The sequence below is a fragment of the Petromyzon marinus genome, chromosome 22 (assembly GCF_048934315.1).
Source record: "Petromyzon marinus isolate PM22_M1 ecotype Great Lakes invasive population chromosome 22, UKy_Petmar_22M1.pri1.0, whole genome shotgun sequence".
Lineage (NCBI taxonomy): Eukaryota > Metazoa > Chordata > Hyperoartia > Petromyzontiformes > Petromyzontidae > Petromyzon > Petromyzon marinus.
In genome coordinates this window covers 12,776,743-12,794,920 of record NC_133688.1, presented here as the reverse complement: position 1 = coordinate 12,794,920, position 18,178 = coordinate 12,776,743, and the positions used below count along the sequence as shown (strand labels likewise).

Genomic DNA, 18,178 nt, shown 5'->3' with positions numbered 1-18,178 from the left:
CAAATAAGTCGATCCGCCGCGTCTGCGCCATTCGGACAATGCGAGCGAAAGCGCTCCATCGCAAGCACCGCGGTGGACTTTAACACATTATATAGCTCAGCAGTGTGTTGCAATGACCCTTGTTTAAACTGGCGCTTTGAGCGTGGCACGATTCCGCTTTCGACACGGGCGCGTCGTCTCTTGGAGGAGTTTGCAATTTTTGTTGTTCTTGTTGTCCGAGCCGCTCCATCGCCAACACGTTTATTATGTAACGGCAAAGTGCCGGATTATCAGGTCACTTGCCCAGCACCACGGGGAGAGGGACAGCTGTGCTTCCTGCGGAGTAAACGTCAGTCCATCATCTCCTCCTGCATCCTCATCACGATTCACACACACACCCCTCCCACCCGCCGCCAGGAGCAAGCTATGTCAGGTACGCCTTCGTTCAAGGACTGGCTCCGTGGTGTTACTTATTGAACCACCAACTATTCACGTTGCATCGCGGCACCTTGAAATATTGAGTCTGTTGGGTTTGTTCGCTTGTTTGATTTTTGTTTTTTACCGAATTCGAAAATAATTTACATGTTGAGGCCCGCTGCTCTTGTTGTTATTTTGGACTGTGCGTACGTTTGTTAACTTTACATCGGCAAAATCAATAAATACATGTTTAACGACTTCAGAATTTGTCTTGCAATATGTAATTCATATTGTACTGAGGGCTCTGCCATCCTATTAGCCTTTTAAGCCCCTCATAACCTTAATCCGGCTATGCACTGAACTGAGAGCTCTAGACTCTTAGAGTGCCCTTCTAGACTCTTATGACTCACGCTTTACCCCAACACATGCGACATACTGTACAACATTTGGACAGCATTACACTGGGTGGACAGGGGGAGGGGGCAGTTCATCGTTTCATTTCATAGTTTCATTTATTTGGTATAGCCCTGTGAGCCATTCGGTTCTTGAATCGGGTGCAACCGCAACAAACAAAAAAACAAAAACATGAACAAGACAACATCTTAAAGTGACTTTGTGCATGTGCAAACAGAAAATCCAGGGAAAAAACAGTTTGGAGGTGGAGGGGAATTTTTATTTTAAGGAACTTTCCCTGCTGTTGCAACTGCCGCGCCAGGAAATCGAACGGCGTTGTGCTTCATATTCCAAGCGCAATGTGCGTTTACCATCGCGCGCTTTCAGATGAGCTGCTGTGGCCGTCTGGAACGTTCTTCCTTCCGATATTGGGAAGCCTTTGCGAACGATTGTGCACTTTTAAATCTACATTTAAAACTAATTTCTTTAGAACTGCTTTTTGTGTTTAGTTTGTGGTCCTCCCGCACCTCCGATTAGCACCGTTGGCTACGTACGGTGCGAAAGAGGTGCATGCCATTAATCCACAGCAGCGAAATCAAGTGTTCTTCATGCAAAATTATACACTTGAAGGGAAAATTGCTTTGTTTCGCTCGTTCTGAACACAACGGCGGTCTTCCACCGCTGGCTGCGAGCCACATTTACAGCAGAAGAGCATTTACTCCACGTTGGTTACCGATGATGATTATTATTTTAAAGTTTATGGTGATGAATATTTGGTGGGGGTTTTTTTTTGGAAAGTACAGGACTTTTGACTTAAAACTTTCGAGACTGCAGGAATTCATTTTCTTTGGTTCTTGCGGTAAAGTCACATAAAAATATAATAATAGAAATGAAGTGAAAAGAATAATACAAAGATAAAATAATAAAAAGTAATCAAAAACACTAATGTAGACTGTAGCCTGGTTCTTAATCGGAGTGAGTGTACTGGCAGTCTATAATATAGACTGTAGCCTGGTTATTTTATTTTGGTAAGTGTACTGCCAGTCTATAATGTAGACTGTAGCCTGGTTTTTAAGCTGCCAGGACACTCACCAAGATTAAGAACCAGGCTACAGTCTGCATTATAGACTGCCAGTACTCACCCAGCGTAATAACCATTGCTACAGTCTACATTATAGACTGCCAGTACACTCCGATTAAGAACAAGTCTACAGTCTACATTAGTGTTTTTATTATTTGATTTTTATTTTACTTTTGTATTATTTTTATTTGTATTCACTTTATATTTTTTTATATCTACGTGACTTTACCGAAAGAACTAAATCATTAGTACAGGACCAACATCCACAACAGGGTAAATTCTACATGCTTGACAGTTCTGACAAAAGCTTTATTGGGGGGGGGGGTTACAAACAGCAAGCGACCCTTAACAATTCTAGATTTAAAGCTTTCGTGACTGCTAGGATCGACCCTTAACAGTCAACAACACTGTTTTGCCAACGTGTGACGTAATATTTAACAATTTGTTTAGGCGCATTTCAACCGTAGATCCCAATACGCCACCGTGTATGGAAAGCAAAAATAAACAGAATCTGCAGGGTACACGGCCAGAACTAAGGGTTCAGAGACCAGTTTTAAAGAGGTGAGTTTTCAAGACAAAACTTTAATATTATAACGAACGATTCTGATTATAACGAGCCTGTGAGCTGCACCGGCAAAATCCCAATCACCTCAGGGAAGGTGTTACAGCGACCTTTGGAGTTGTGTTAAATAACTGAGCCGTGTAAAATAACTCGTGGGGGTTAAGTCTTGGGGGATGACTCATCAGCTTGCCTTATTATTTTCACACGCTTGTATTATTATTACACGCTTTTATTGAACTCACTCCGTCTGCTGTATCAAGAAATAAATCTTGTAACTCAATTTTTACCCACTTCCCAATGTGCTATCGACTGCAAACTTGAAATACCTATGTCAGACTGATGACAAGACTATATTCTATCATAAAAAAAATCCAAAACATATCTTTTTTTTACATTTTACACGCTTTTATTTAACTTACTCTTGTGTGTTGTCGTATCCTAAAATCTTGAAACTCAATTTCAACCGTATTCCCAATGTCGTATCGACTGCAAACTTGGTATAGGTATATACTCTTCGGTTTTTTCGGTAAAGTCACGTAGGTAAAATAAAATAAATGAAAACAACTAAATTAAATCACGACGTTTCGGAGGCAACACAAGCTTCCGTCTTCAGGTGGAACAGTCGCAGCAAAATAGCTGTATCAAGTGAAGAGCTCTGAGACACCCGAGCTTATATACAGGTTATGGGGGGGGGGGAGGAGCCAGGAAGGGCCGTGGGTGGGGGGGAGGGCTAAGTTAAGGGGGGGGGGAGGAGCCAGGAAGGGACGTGGAGGGGCTAAGTTAAGGGGGGGGAGGAGCCAGGAAGGGACGTGGGTGGGGGGGAGGGCTAAGTTAAGGGGGGGGAGGAGCCAGGAAGGGACGTGGGTGGAGAGGGGGAGGGGCTAAGTTAAGCCGCCTTTTGTTATGCTGCAGGGGGTTCTGGGGAAGCGGTGGTGCACTGCACGAGAGCGAGTACAACCCACTGGTAGAAATGGCTGTACAATTATAAGGCAGCTAAAGTTTGACTTGGTTGATGACATCTTTCCAATGGTTGCTCAATTTAAAACCATCTTCCCGGTTGAAGTTGTGTCTATGTTTGTATATCTGGATGGCTTCATGGACAAATCTTTGGTAATAATTCCTTTGTCAAGCCACCTTGTTTCCTCGCACACAGCTTAAGGTCGCGGTCTGAGCGTGGCTGTGTTTCACTCCAGCGCTGTCCTCGAGACAGTCTGCCCCCTTCACCTGATGAAGGCCGCTTGTGTTGTGGCCGAAACGTGATTTTTGTTGTTTTATTTTTTACCTACGTGACATTACCGAATAGAACCAAAGAGTATAATAACCAGGAGGTTTGCATAGTACTTTGGTATCGGAGAAAACAATGTCATGAGAACCCACTGTGTTGAAACAATGATCAGCCACGGCCGAAGAATTCGTTCTGCCGTGTTTCAAATCTGATTTGTGCTCGCGAATTCGGTCAGAAATGTCGTTTCGTCTCCCCGATATAGCAGTCACCACAGGTACAACTCAATTTGTAAACACCGGGGTACTGTAAGTCAGGAATGACATCCTTTACGGATGGGATCAGATCACGGATTTTGTGTACTGTATTGAACTGGACCTGGATCTTGTGTTTGTTTAGAATTTTGGAAATCTTTTTTGGTAACGCCTGCTATGTATGGCAGTGTGATGATTTTGATCGTAGTATCAGGTTGTTGTTTCTGTATGGTGGGAGAAACAGCTTGGCGGATAGTACGGTCAGAGTATCCATTCATCTTGAGGCGGTTTAACTTAGCCCTCCCCTCCCCACCCATGGCCCTTCCTGCCCCCCCCCCCCCCCCCCCACTTAACCTGTATATAATCTCTGGTGTCTCAGAGCTCTTCACTTGATACATCTATTTTGCTGTGACTGTTTCACCTGAAGACGAAAGATTGTGTTGCCTCCGAAACGTCGTGATTTAATTTAGTTGTTATCATTCATTTTATTTTACCTACGTGACTTTACCGAAAAAAAACAAAGAGTATGAATCCTTGCAGTCACGAAAGCTTCAAATCTAGAATTGGTATAGGTATGTCATACTGATGACATTACTATATTATACCATTGAAAATTTTAAATATATTTTTTAACAATCTTTTTTACGGCTCTAATTGTCCACGCTCAACTCACGTTGCCTGTAAATCACCACGGCCCCCTTACGTTACGGCAAGCGTCGGGGAGCCACGCCGAGGGGCGGGGGATGTGGAAGGAGGGGAGGGGCGATGGGGGAAGGGGGCAGGGTGAGGAGCAGCTCAGACAGTACATTTCATTAAAGCGTGTTTTTTAAAAACGTATTTTTCAATATTTTATTTTAGTTTACAATCCGTTCGCACGCACATCGAGTAGCATTGGGCTCTGGCGCTCGTGTGACACCGCGTTTCAACTGCTCCAAGCAAATTAGAACCCCTCTCAAAAATATATCAGTTTGCATGTACAATGTCATTTCAATGAAATCGCATCTAAAAATGAGTGATACCATTTTTTTTCAAACTACATTGGGCTTCAGTGGGGAGGGGCGCAGGCCAGGGAAACATGGGAGAGAGGAGAGAGAGCAACACTGAGAGGCACAGCGCTGGACAGAGCAACTGGGGCCAAGCATCAACAATAATAACAACTCATTGGGGACCCACGGGCGGAGAGGTGGCGGAGTGGACAATTCATGTACGTGTGATGGGAGGTTACGTGGAAGATATAAAACCTCACCGCAGGAAGCATGTGGGTTTGATTCCCGTTCTCCCCCTGTTCTTGCATGGGTTTCCTCCATTTCCTCGTGGTTCTCCATGGTTTTATCCCGTAAATGTGTTTTTTTAATCATGCAACTGGATTGGTGGGGTGGCGGGGGGAGGTGGGGTGGTGAGTGGGGGTGGGAGGGTGTGTGGGGGGGATGTAGGGGGGAGGGTTGGGGGGAGAGACGGGGGGAGGGGTCCTGTGTCCTTCACCAAAGAGCCCCCAAGGGAGAACTTGGACACGATCGACGAGTTCAAAGGTGGCAGACCGGGCCCTGGGGAGGAACGTGAGGGGACGGCTGTGGGAGTGGAGAGGTCATGGAAGGGTCACAAGGTAGCTTTCGAATACGGCCTAGGGATGGGGGAGGCAGATACATACAACTATTGCGACGGAGGGAATAAACGGAGGGTTTCAGGTGGAACAGTGGCAACATCAGTGGCGTACAGCCGCGCCAACCTAAGTTGGTGGTGCTGAAGGCTTTTATGGGGGGGGGGGGACCAGCGGGAAGAACCCGGCGTTGCCCGGGCAAAAATGACACACACACACGTCGACGTACACACAGATATCGACCCACACACACAAATATCGACTTAAACACACATAAATGGATCCACACACACATCGACTTGTGCACACACACACAGCGACTCACACACACATGGACTCACACCATCGACTTACATACACACACATCGAGTGACACATGCACATCGACTTAAACACACAATCAACTTACACACACACGTCAACTCAGACGCACACACAGATCGACGCACACACACACACATCGACTTACACACACAATACATCGACCCACACACATATCGACGTGCACACACACATATCGACGTGCACACACACAAGCGACTCACACACATCGACTTACACACACATCACACATCGACTTACACACACTTTTGGACTTGCACACACACATCGACTCGCACACATACATACATCAACTCACACACATCGACCCACACACACATCGACCCACACACACATCGACTTACACACACATAGACTTACAGACAAACATCGACTCACACACACACGCATGCATTTACACACACAAACAAATGGACTTACACACTCACATGGACCCATGCACACACATCGATTAACACACACAGGGACTCACACACACACAGGGACTTACACACACATCGACCCACAAACACACATCGACGTACACACGCACATTGACTCACACGCACACATGGACATTGACACACATTATTATTTAAATATTTATAAACTGATTTTTTTAATAATCGTTTTACACACACACTATTATTTTAATATTTACTAACTAATTTTTTAATATTAGTTTTCTATGTACGTGAGTTTAGCGAAAGAAGCAAGAAAATAGTATTTACTTAACAGTGCCATGGTGAGGCCTAGTCCCGTGCAGAGCCCCCGGCCTCGCCTAGATTACCCAGCCGGCTAAGGTGGCACCTTGGCAGGCTGGGCTGCTATACCCCCCCCCCCACCGCCCGCTCTACAATAGCAGTACGTACAAACTGTACAGTAGGATCTACCTACTCTACAGTAGTATCTACCCACTCCATAGTCGTATATACCGACTCTATAATAGTTCTCACTTCACAGAGTGTAGTGGTGAGGCCTAGTCCCTAGTCCCGTGCAGAGCCCCCGGCCTCACCTAGATTGCCCAGCCGGCCAAAGTGGCACCCTGGCAGGCTGGGGCTGGGCCACTATCACCCCCCCCAACCCATCATCCCCCCGCCCGCTCTACAGTAATAGTATGTAAGCTCTATAATATTAGTATCTACCGACCCTATAGTAGTAATTGCACACATTGGGGTGGGGGGAGAAGAGGAAATCACACTTTGAAGAATGTACCTTAGTCTTGTGTGTTTATTTGTTGCATTAACGCTAATGAGAATCCCCCCCACCGAACACGTGCGCGTCGCTAGGGGGTGCGCATGCGCAGATGTGTGCATTGGCGCGCTGAGAGGCGCAAATAATGAATAAACAAATAATAATAAAAAAAACTTCACTAAATCGCTAATTAAAGTACTTTAAAGGTGACGGACGCGAAATCGGAATAGCGCTGGCTCATCACGGGGCTTATGCCGTTCTACCTGGGTACTTTTTCAAATGTAAACCCCACGGTTCGCGAGACAAATCCCTCGCAAGTGTCGGCCACATACACAGACGGACAGACAGACAGACAAAAAACGCCTTTTATAGGTTAGAAGTTGGGGGAGCGAGAGACAGCCACAGGCGAGAGGCAGCTATCCACAGGACGGGCAACATCGTGTTTGGGCGGCAGAGCTCGGGTGAAGTGAGAAGTTCCTCAGCGAGTGGTCGACCCTGAATTAATCGGCCGAGTCGACTCCACCACTCTTTACACGCCGAACTTGTACAGGGAAGTGAATAATTTAGATATTGTGCTGAAACGGTGCCCCAAGACACCAAACATGCAGCAGGGCCTTGGGCTTTGGTTGTCCTTGTTAAAATAGCTGCTGAGCTCAGTTTGGGACCTCGCCAGAAGAACAAACGGGGATTGGTGGCGGTTTCAGTATTTTTGTTATATATTTTTTTTATTCTCACAATATTGTGTTGTGGTGTGGTCGGATGCTGTTCCGTGTCGTTGTAGCGGAGGGTGTAGTTTAGAAGTATGGTGTAGTTGTGAGGTACAGTATTATGTGGTGTAGTGAAATGATGTAGTAGTGCACTGTAATGGTGTGTGGTGGTGTACTGTAGTGTATTCATTTCGTGGTTTGGCGTGGTGGTGTTGTTTAGTAATTGAAATTATTGATTTGTTGAGGGTGTGGTGAGTGGAGAAACAATGAGGCTGGTGGCTGGTGTCAGGTGAGTAGTGGGTGATGTCTGCTGAGTTTCAGGAGAGTAGTGTGCCTGGTGAGTGTCAGCAGAATAGCGTCTGGTGAGTTTCTACCAAGTGGTGAGGTGTCAGATGTGTGGTGAGGGTCAGGTAGATGACAGGTGAATGGTGTCGTGGCAGGGATGAGGTGGCTGGTGAGTGGTGTGTGGTGAGGATCAGATGTCAGGTGCGTAGTGGGAGACAGTGTCAGGTGGTGAGTAGTGGCAGGTGTCTGGTGAGTGTTGAGAGTGGCCACCAGAGGAGAGGCAGAGCCAACAACGGCAGAGAAACCAGTGGGAGTAGACTAGAGAAGGGGGTTATGGGCAAGATAATTCCGTCTGTAGGAGGGGCTGCCCTCTGTTCCCTTCAGAAGCAGATATGAATAAAAAAACATTCGTGCTTTGAGGAAAATTTCACAAAGATGCGCCTCTTTTACCAGTGTCACCTTCAGAGCGGAGCCAGAAGAATGAAGAATGCACCGTGGAGCTCGGTGTGGGTGGTCCTCCGGGCGATGACTGCAGTGGCCTGCACGGCTCTACGCTCTCCTACCAGGGCATCATCTACTCCGTGAACGAGGGCTGCGGGTTCCCATGCCGACGCAAGCATGAGACCAAGATGATCCTGCGGGATGTCAGGTGCCGCTGGGTTCTTCTTCCTATGGCTTTTCGTGTCGCAACTCGTGTCCAAGTCTGAGGGGCCAAAGGCCAGACTTGGGGAAAGATGAACGGATGTGGAAGTCACCCACCCAAGAACTAATAAAAGCTCTAGACGTAATTAGCTGCCGAGGTCTTACGAGAACGGGCGCAGCCTGGGTGATTTTGGTCTTCAGGCAAAGTGTCCGTGTTGTACTTATGTGCTGTTGTCGCCTCGCTTGTCTTGTCGCACAGTGGCATCATGCTGCCCGGGATGAACGCCATCATGGGTCCCACGGGCAGCGGCAAGACCTCGTGAGTGACAAATGTCCGCTGTTGGGCAGCGCCCGAGCAAAGTTCACAAGCAAAATGTGTCGGATCACTGGGTTAAACGTGTGGGAAGCATCGAAGAAAAAAACACAGCGGCGTTGTTTCCGTTGGAGACCTCTCTTATTTTATTACGTTTTTATGGACAACCAAAAAAGTCTGACAACCGTGATGGAGGAGGGCATATTTTTGCATAATGTTTGCTGCTCTGAAAAATCATGTTGGAACTTCGATACAGATTAACATCTGCACATACATTTGAGGGAAATTGATTTATTTGTATAGGATACATGGCCTCTAACTTGTGTTGAATTTTATTTAGATGCATTCATTTGATGTCGCATTGTTGAAACATAGCCAATGAGTCCATAATACAGGTTTTTGGGTTAGATCGCGTAAATATATAAATGTGTCGTTAAAACCTTCCACCACCCGACACAGCCAGCTAGTAAGGGTTGTCACGTAAACAGAACGTGGCCAATTCGTCACTAGTACAGCACACCGGTGTGTTGGAGAGCCAAGCCACAACATTTACAATCTGAGTACGACGTTTCGCCAGTAATTACAACTAGCTTCATCAGGCGACAGCCAAATTTGTGGAGAAGTCTTACTGTTTCGTTCCTAATATAGAGGCGTAGATGTGGTGACCACGCTTCTGCGCTCTTGCACAATCTTGCACAATGTGGGGGGGGGGGAATTACTGAGGCAACATACATTATGCATGTGCATTATGCGAGCCGTTTGAAGTTGTCCTTTTTGTCTATTGTGTGTATTAAAATAGCCCTATCAACTGTAATCCCTATTGAAGTACGCTGCCCTTTGTAGGCATGCATTTAAATAATGTATTATTTTATGATTCGCTTCCACACAGCACTAAGGCGGTAGCTAGCCGAACGGTTAAAGTTATATTTATTTCTTTAAATTTCGATAGATTCTGTAATTAGTCTTGGTCAGTAGTAGCTAGTTTTGAACAAAACTTCAACATTATCAAAATCAATTGAGTGTCCTTGGCAATGAGACTGGGCTGCATTCACACACACACACTATCTAGACAGTGGAGCTGCTAAGGAATGGGGAATTGAGTGCGCTCATTGTTAAGTCAGTAAATTTACATTCAAACTACACGGCGATAAAGCCCGACTTCAAGGGGTTTTATATTTCATTGGTCTTTAAACCCTTTGCAATTTTGTCACTGCACGTAGCTGTCAATGTGGTGGGATTCTAATCTTAGCTCACTCAACAGTAGCACCTCCCTCTACGTCACCGTCATGTGCAGCGTCATGACATGCACTTGATTTAGATGCTATATAAATGAAAATTGTTTTTATTGTACCCTTCCAGAATGCATAACGTGGCAAATTTCTGAATCAATTTGTTTATTTATTTTTTGGGTCTCCCTAACTTTTTGGTATTTTTCCCAAATTTTACCCACATCGTTCCATTGAGGTGGTGTCATGAGATGGAGCATCCATTCAGAACAGCAGAGCAATGCAGCCTCTCCGTATTGCAGAACGGCGCACGGAAGCGGATGTCACAACAAGCGACCTCTGATCAATGCACTCGGGGGGGGGGGGGGCACACTTTCTCACTCACACTGCCACATGGTCGTTTTGTTCAATCCAACATTTTTTTATTCTCAGAACAAGAATATGGCCAAATTCAGTGCAGAATGAGATTTTATATGATGGGGGGGGGGGGGGTTCGTGCAGTCATTTATGACTCGGCTGAGACCAACTCACTGTACTTAATATTCAAACCAAGAATCAACCCCACGATATTCATGATGACAGCTGAGTGCCGTGACCTTTGAGCCACCTGGCCACTTCAAAAGTTGTTGTTGTTGTTTTTATTAACATATTACGCTCACTCACACTATTATTATTATTGTTGATGATCTGCACGTGAATGAGGCCCTTTGCAATCTCACGGGCAGCTTGCTGGACGTGCTGGCCGGGAGGAAGGACCCCAAGGGGCTGAAGGGTGGCACGGTGCTGTTGGACGGTCACCCCATGGACTCGGGCTTCCGCCTCATCTCAGGATACGTCGTGCAGGTGACGGACAGCAAAAGTGGTATGGTGCGAGCGCCACAACGGGGTGGGGTGGGGCTAGGCGGGCAAGGAATCATCGTATCTATAACAATTTCATAAAGCCAGGTAAAAGTTCTGAATACATATAATAATTCGTCTCATGTGATTTTTACAAATATTTTGTATCTACAATCAGACGCTCACAACTGCAAAAATGTGTACTTTTCCGCAAAAAAAAACAAACATTGTTGACGACTTGATTCAACTTCTTATATCTAAAGACCTCCCCGCTCAATTTAGAGATTCTGTTATTTTTGTATTATGATAAAGAGCAAAAATTAATTAACTTAATACTCTGAGGGGAAGCTCCTATCTTTCACCGCTTTCAAATTATTCAGATTTGTACATCATAAAATGTGTATTTATTCGTTCAAAACCAATTTAATCCGAAATTTCTCCAAAACAATAAAAGATAGAACAACGGTTATCGCTTAAATTTTATTTGCTGTTTAACGTTCTACCAAACGAAAAAGCCCACAATCTTATATTTTGAACGGTTTCTGAATGACACCAGGCACAAACATGTTTATGGGGCAATTAAAATAGACCTTTGGGGGCCTTAAAATGAAAAATCTCGGACTTTATGAATTATCCTGTTTGTGTCCTAAAAGCTACCTGTGTACCAAGTCTGAGCTTTCTGACTTGTCGGGAAGTACCCTCGAGGGTGTTGAGACGTACATACAGATGAAGGTTTTTATTTATATAGGTATAAGACGATGTTTTGGCCAACATTTCACCATCCTTCACGTCGCTGTCAGGGCGATTTGCTAAAGTAGAAGCCACCGATGGAAAATATAAGTAAATAAATATGTAAATAAATGTAGAATACACAATGCATACCTGTCAACACCTTATCAGTGTCTACCTTATTGAAGACCAATTCAGACCTTATTGGTCACTCCGTGCCCCTTATAAATCTCAACGTTCATCCTACAAAGTCCCATCACAAGGGAGAAACACAAACAAATAGACAAAAAAATGATTTACTTTCTGGCCGTATTGAAACGGCTGTACGCTTTATGGACCTGAAAACGACATTTCCCTATACAATAATACGGGTAAAACCGTATGGGTTGACGGGTGTGACAATGTTTTGACCAATGGCCGTTATTCATAGGAAAAATGTATCTCTGCTTTCGGGCAATAGACCTTTCGTGGCTAAAAGCGTGGTGCAGTACTGTCAAACAACTCCCATAATCCGTGTACTCGTTCTGTGCAATGTTGATGTTTTGTTTTTTGTTGCGCCTGTGTTCACGCAACCACGGATCTCTCCTTGGAAAATGGCCGGGCAACTGGCTAAACGGGGGTCATCCATGCGACAAATTAAATAAAGTCAAACTTAATCAACTCAAATAACCGACACGGTGTGGGGAAGCCAGATGTGGATCCAGGAAATGTGCCATCGGTTTGCATCACTGCCAGGTCCACATCTCCTGTGCGTCAATTCAGACTTAAAATTGGGCACCTGATTTCATGAATTAACAAACAGTAGTGCATCCTGGGGATTGACTTCTGGCGAAGGATATCTGAACCTGTTCTAAGCATCCTCCAGGTCAATGAAAAAATAAGAACCAGGAGTGGTGTGTAAACATCAGTCCTGCAATGCCGGCCCCAACAAGTGCTCGCTGATAGCTAAGGGTGGGAACGCAGTCAAGGGTACGTGCACTGGACAGATGGGAGCGATGAAATCGGCTCGCGTGCATTTGCTACCTGGATTTTTACATCGTAGTACAGTGACGGATGGCGATGACTTAGGGAGGCCTTCATTTAGCAGTGGCTTTATCATGGCTGATATAACGGTTAAGCCTGCAGCACTAAACTGGAGTCATGTTTGTCTTCGTTTTGAGCACAGGACGATGTCATCATGGGCACCCTCTCGGTGCGGGAAAACATCGAGTTCTCGGCAAACCTACGGCTGGCGCAGCAGGGCGCTAAGAGAAGTGACTGGGAGCAAGAGAAGCAGCAGCGCGTGGACAATGTCATCCGGGAGCTGGGCCTCACTGAGTGTCAGAACACCAAGGTTGTTTTTTTTCCACTTCAGTACCTGACCATGCCGCTGACGTCACGTGCAGTGAACGAGTAGAGACACGCGTGTAGTTGACACAGTGACGCTGTGCCCTAACAGTGTACTGTTTGACGTCAAATGCAATGAACGTTGATGTATAATATTGATGTTCACCAGTATGGAGCGATTGAGGCTGACGACGATGATCTTTGCTCATAAACAATCTTGAATAATTAACGCGACTTGGTAGGAGACTGTGCCAATGGTGATTACTTTGGTGCGGACCAGGATAAAACAGATGATTACGATAATAATGACCATCATAATAATGTTGAGAATGATAATGCTAACCATGGTTATGATCATATTAATTATGACTAACCGTGATGATATTACACGTGATAAAGGTTAAAATGACAGTACAATTGACCATGATGATGATTATGCAGTTGACCGTGGTGGTCAGGATGAATATGTCGTCAATGATGATGATAATGACGTGATAAAATATACTGCGATGATAATGATGATGATGGTGACAATGACGGTGATGGCCATGTTGTTGGCTCACCCGCTCGACACCAGGTGGGCACGGACATGATCCGCGGCGTATCAGGTGGTGAGAGAAAGCGCTGCAACATCGGCATGGAGCTCATCACCAGCCCGTCCGTGCTGTTTCTGGATGAGCCCACGACGGGTCTGGATGCCAACACAGCCACCGCCATCATCAGATTACTCTACAGGTAATGCCCCGTACCCCTTAGTAATAATAATAAATAATAATGGCCAATGTTCATTCACAAAAACCTAATCGATTATCAAGATTCATATTTTAGGAGGATCCTTGCATTGAGATGTGTGGACAATTCCATCGACAAGTGTTCGAGATGCGTGAGAAAACTGGAGGAAGCCAATGCATAGGAGAGAATAAGACTCAAAGTTCCACACAGATGGATTCAGTTCATTTGGTGAACTGCCATCTCTTGGACACCTAAAATTTGGTGGATTCACCAGCCCTCTGGATCAGGCATGTGCCTCCACATTTATCTCACCCTGATGGGCTCTCAGTATGCATGAAGTGCAATAGCAAAGGCACATTCACCACCTGGTTTAAATCTATCAACCACCCACGTGTCCCACGCTACCAGCATTTGCAGCTCAACCCAGAGAAAACGACGCTGCTCACCGGCCCGCGAAGAATCCTTGCGCAACTGGGTGCTGGCGGCCACTCCACTCTCCTCAGGCACGACTCTACCGCATCGCCATCTCAAGCTCGCCGCCGTGCTTGAGATGCCGGCAAAGCGAGGATGCTCTATGGCTCTGCTGACCCAGAATGGCTGACAGACAGGTGTCTTCGTCGAAAGCACTTCGGAGAAATGTATTTGCTCGAGATGCTGTGGACACATCCCAAGAATCATGCGGACCTCTTAACCCTTTCCCATTCAGTTTTTCTTCCGATTACATTCCGAAGACCCACGTGTACGTATGTGTATGTCATCGGAACGGAATAGAAAGAAAAAAATAAATAACTTTTAACGGTACATCTTCATATCAGAAGCCGTACTGAAGCTCCCATGTGGGAAGGCGTGACACAGTTTGGCGCCTGCTATCGTAGAGTGCGGCAGGGCCGCTACAGCAACATGTCCTAGAGTGCAAACTATTGGGAAAGTATAAAGTTAAACAACAATACAGTAAAAAGGTGACATAAACATGCATATTGCAGAATCAAAATCTGTATTAAAACTGGGGGAATCCGATGAGCTATAGAGCTCTTTTTCAGAGATGTCCAGTCGGGGCACGGGGTCAGAACGTTTCCACAACAAACAATACAAAAACACGATAGGAGTGCAAAGTATAGGAAAAGGAAAACAAATAACTTAGAAAATATACAAATGACACTAAACTATTTTCATCTTACCAGGTAAAGCCCACTGAACTATCAGCTTCTTTATCAGAAGCGACTTGGCCACAAATGATAGCTCAAAGAAGTGGCTTATCGTGTGGAAATGTATAGCAGCCAAATCTAAATAATATAAATGAAGTATCCACGTGTGAATAAACCAACACAAAGGCTAAGCAAATTAACTAATTCAACACTGAGTAAATCAGCACCTTCAACTCTTGTATACATTAAACAGATTTTATAATGAAGCGCAATGACAGAATAGAGTTACAATTTAAAAAAATAAGAGGTACGGCCGGCGCAGTTTCTCCGGTGCCTCCGGCCCAGAAGACCTGGACCCAGTTACTAGCAGATGTTTGGGATCTATCCTTGAGTCTGAGCCCAGTTCTGCAACAGACTTCATGCAGCGTTGTTAGTGCAAAGGGCTCACTCTGTGTGTGATCGGTTGCGGCGCAATCGTCATGGACTGGACCCATAAGAGCGTGCAATAACACATTTTCAGACTTGCCAAGAGATGGGCACAACAGCAATGGATTCTTGAATCTTGTACGGGATGCACACAGTTGTCCCTTTGTATGGCTATGTTGTCTCCAGGCACCCTACTGCAGTTTCCTCCCACTTGTCACACACCCATTCATGGAATCGGTCCACATAACCCAATGTAGGAACTACCTGAAAAAGAGTACTGAGACCAAGTGAGGATTTCCAGTTTAAAACAACATGAGCACTTGTGTGGGGGCTACCGTCCCCCGCCATCGCCGAATTGTCGGGGCCGCTGTCCCCCGATTCCCCCGTGACGCTCGTACCGCTACCCCCCGGCTGTTCTGTGGGGTCCGGGCTACCGGCCTCCACTCCCTCGCCTCCCTGTACCCCTGACTTTGTTTCTGCCCTCGTCGGCATATTTCTATTAGCGGGGCGGTACGCTTTACGCTTGCAGCGCGCTACGCTGGTTAAATGGAATCCCTGCATTCTGATTCAAAGGGGCCGTTTAAACCGCCGCGCGAATACGCGCACGTCTGGCGCGTCGCTCGCTACCTCGCTATAGACACTCGTGCAGGCGAGTGATCGTAACACAGTCACACCGGCGCGCGAACGCTAAGCACTATTGTAAGTGATTGCGCAGGTACGCGAGCGCTAAGCGCTACTGTAAGTGATTGCGCAGGTACGCGAGCGCTAAACACTACTGTAAACAATCGTACAGATGCGTGGACACCAAGCACACTCCACACTCTCAAAGACCGCACGACACAGTTTTATCCCCCTGCTAGGGATTTTATTTGCCGCGAGTAACCAGTTTAATCTACGTGTGATGGTGTGGGTCAGTGGACGCTAGTCTATCCCTCGGAGGTCTTCGATTCAATTTCTCCTACCGATCGTCCCGCTCTCTACCCTGGATTTAAAACACTTAAACTTACGTCTCTGTCCCTCGCACTTACTTCCACCCTGCTGTGCTGAACGCTGTAGGGGGACGAGGCGGCGAGTTGACTCTGTAGAGGGGCTAGCCTGGCGGTGCTGGAGTACGTCCCACGGACGTCTCGGACGGCTCACTCTGCTGCTCCCGGGACCGTGATGATCTTGAAGAAGAAGTCCCTAATACTGCCTCAATTACCTCCTCTTATCCTACCTATCACAAAGGCATTCTGTGGCACCCCCATGTTCCGCACCCGTGTCCTTTGATGTGCGGATCCTAGCGCTGGTGACGTCACCGCAGTGGTTTCTCGCTACCAGTCCACTGACCCGTGCTTGTGTGTGTGTGGTTCCAACTGCGGTGGCCCGACGGCCCCTGCCGTGACCATGCAACTTTAATATTAGGTGACGGCGCCGCAGTGCATGTCAGCTACGGGGGGAAGATCGCCCAATTTCCCGGCCGCAGGAAACCATGAAGTTCGATCCCATTAGGGACTTCTGGAAAAGAACCTATCGGCCGGGTGACCTCCCCTCCCGGCTCTACGTGGGGCGTGTGTGCGTTCGTGCGGGGGGGGGGGGTGGGGAGGGGGGGGTGCACAGCGTCGGTGTCGGCATCCCCCGGTGGCGGCTTCACGGCGGTGGGCACGGCCTCGGCAGAGCGGCTCTGCTGCTGCAGCCTCACGACTGTGCAGTGGGAAAAACGCGGACGTCTGAGAAGGGACCAGCCCCGGGAGAGTGGCGGGAAATCCGAGGCATCGGTGGCGGCGTCGCGGCGGTGGGTACGTCTCCGCTGGAGCGGCTCTGCTGCGGCGGCACCACACAGCCCCCCGAGGTGCTAGTCCCCGTCCCGGGTTGACTGGAGCACCTCGCCTGGGTTGCCCCTATGAAGTAGCGCCGCAGAGTCCACGGGGCTCGTCCAGCTCTCGTGGCTGGTCTTGGTGGTGGTGGCTCCATCTCTCGGGGTTCCGGCGGCGGTCTCCTCCACTCCAGTGGTTCTCTCCAGCCCTGGGTACCTGCGGCTGGGAGACAAACTCGGGGGCGCCGTCCCCGTCTCTCCTGGCTCGGACCGGGACCCCCTGGGGCCCGGGGCCCCGTGGGGCCCATATACTGTGCGAGGCCCCTGGGTATCGGGGGTGTAGGGACCCCGGGGTTTCGGGGTCCTCGAACGGCGGGGTTCTCCCTTGCTGGGGCCGCCCTCCATGGTTTTAGTCGCCGAACATTAACTTCCACCTCCCGGCCCCTCTCTCCCCCCTGAATCAGTACCGTCCAGGGGGAGATCTGTCGCCCCACCGTCCAGGGTCCCTGCCAGTAGGTGGTTAACTTCCCCACCTGCCCGGCCCCAACGCGAGGGGTGTGCAGCCACACCTTAGAGCCCGCCGAGTAGAAGGGGGACTCCATCCGGGGTCGGGCGCCCTGCTCCTGCCGCCGGTGTGCGGCCTCGCCTTGCGGGTAGGCACGGACCCTAGCTTCTCGTAGGGTCCCCATCAAGTGCTCCACGGGGCGGCTCCCTTCCTCCCATTGCGGCGGAGGGACACCGAACAGCAGATCTGTAGGCAGGCGAGACTCGCGACCAAACATCAGTAGGAACGGGGTCTGTCCCGTGGATGTGTGTACAGTGGTGGCGTAGGCGAACAGAGCATAGGGGAGGTGTTCGTCCCAGTCCCGTTGATTCGCGGCCACCATGCGTTTAAGCTTCCCAGCAAGAGTCTGGTTCATTCTCTCTACCATCCCATTTGCCTGGGGGTGATACGCCGTAGTTCGGTCCTTCTGGATCCCGAACTCCCGGCACAG

The 18,178-nt window shown here is 47.7% G+C and overlaps 1 protein-coding gene across 1 annotated transcript in view; it reads left to right on the top strand.

The window, feature by feature from the left end:
- Positions 1–37: 37 nt before the first annotated feature.
- LOC116945085 (broad substrate specificity ATP-binding cassette transporter ABCG2) overlaps positions 38–18,178 on the top strand; it is a 46,137-nt gene continuing 27,996 nt past the window's right edge. The window contains exons 1-6 of the mRNA XM_076068725.1: positions 38–412; positions 8,466–8,661; positions 8,914–8,973; positions 10,919–11,036; positions 12,925–13,092; positions 13,663–13,820. Coding sequence (XP_075924840.1) covers positions 406–412; positions 8,466–8,661; positions 8,914–8,973; positions 10,919–11,036; positions 12,925–13,092; positions 13,663–13,820 — 707 coding nt within the window. The 5' untranslated portion in view covers positions 38–405. The remainder of the gene's footprint in view (positions 413–8,465; positions 8,662–8,913; positions 8,974–10,918; positions 11,037–12,924; positions 13,093–13,662; positions 13,821–18,178) is intronic.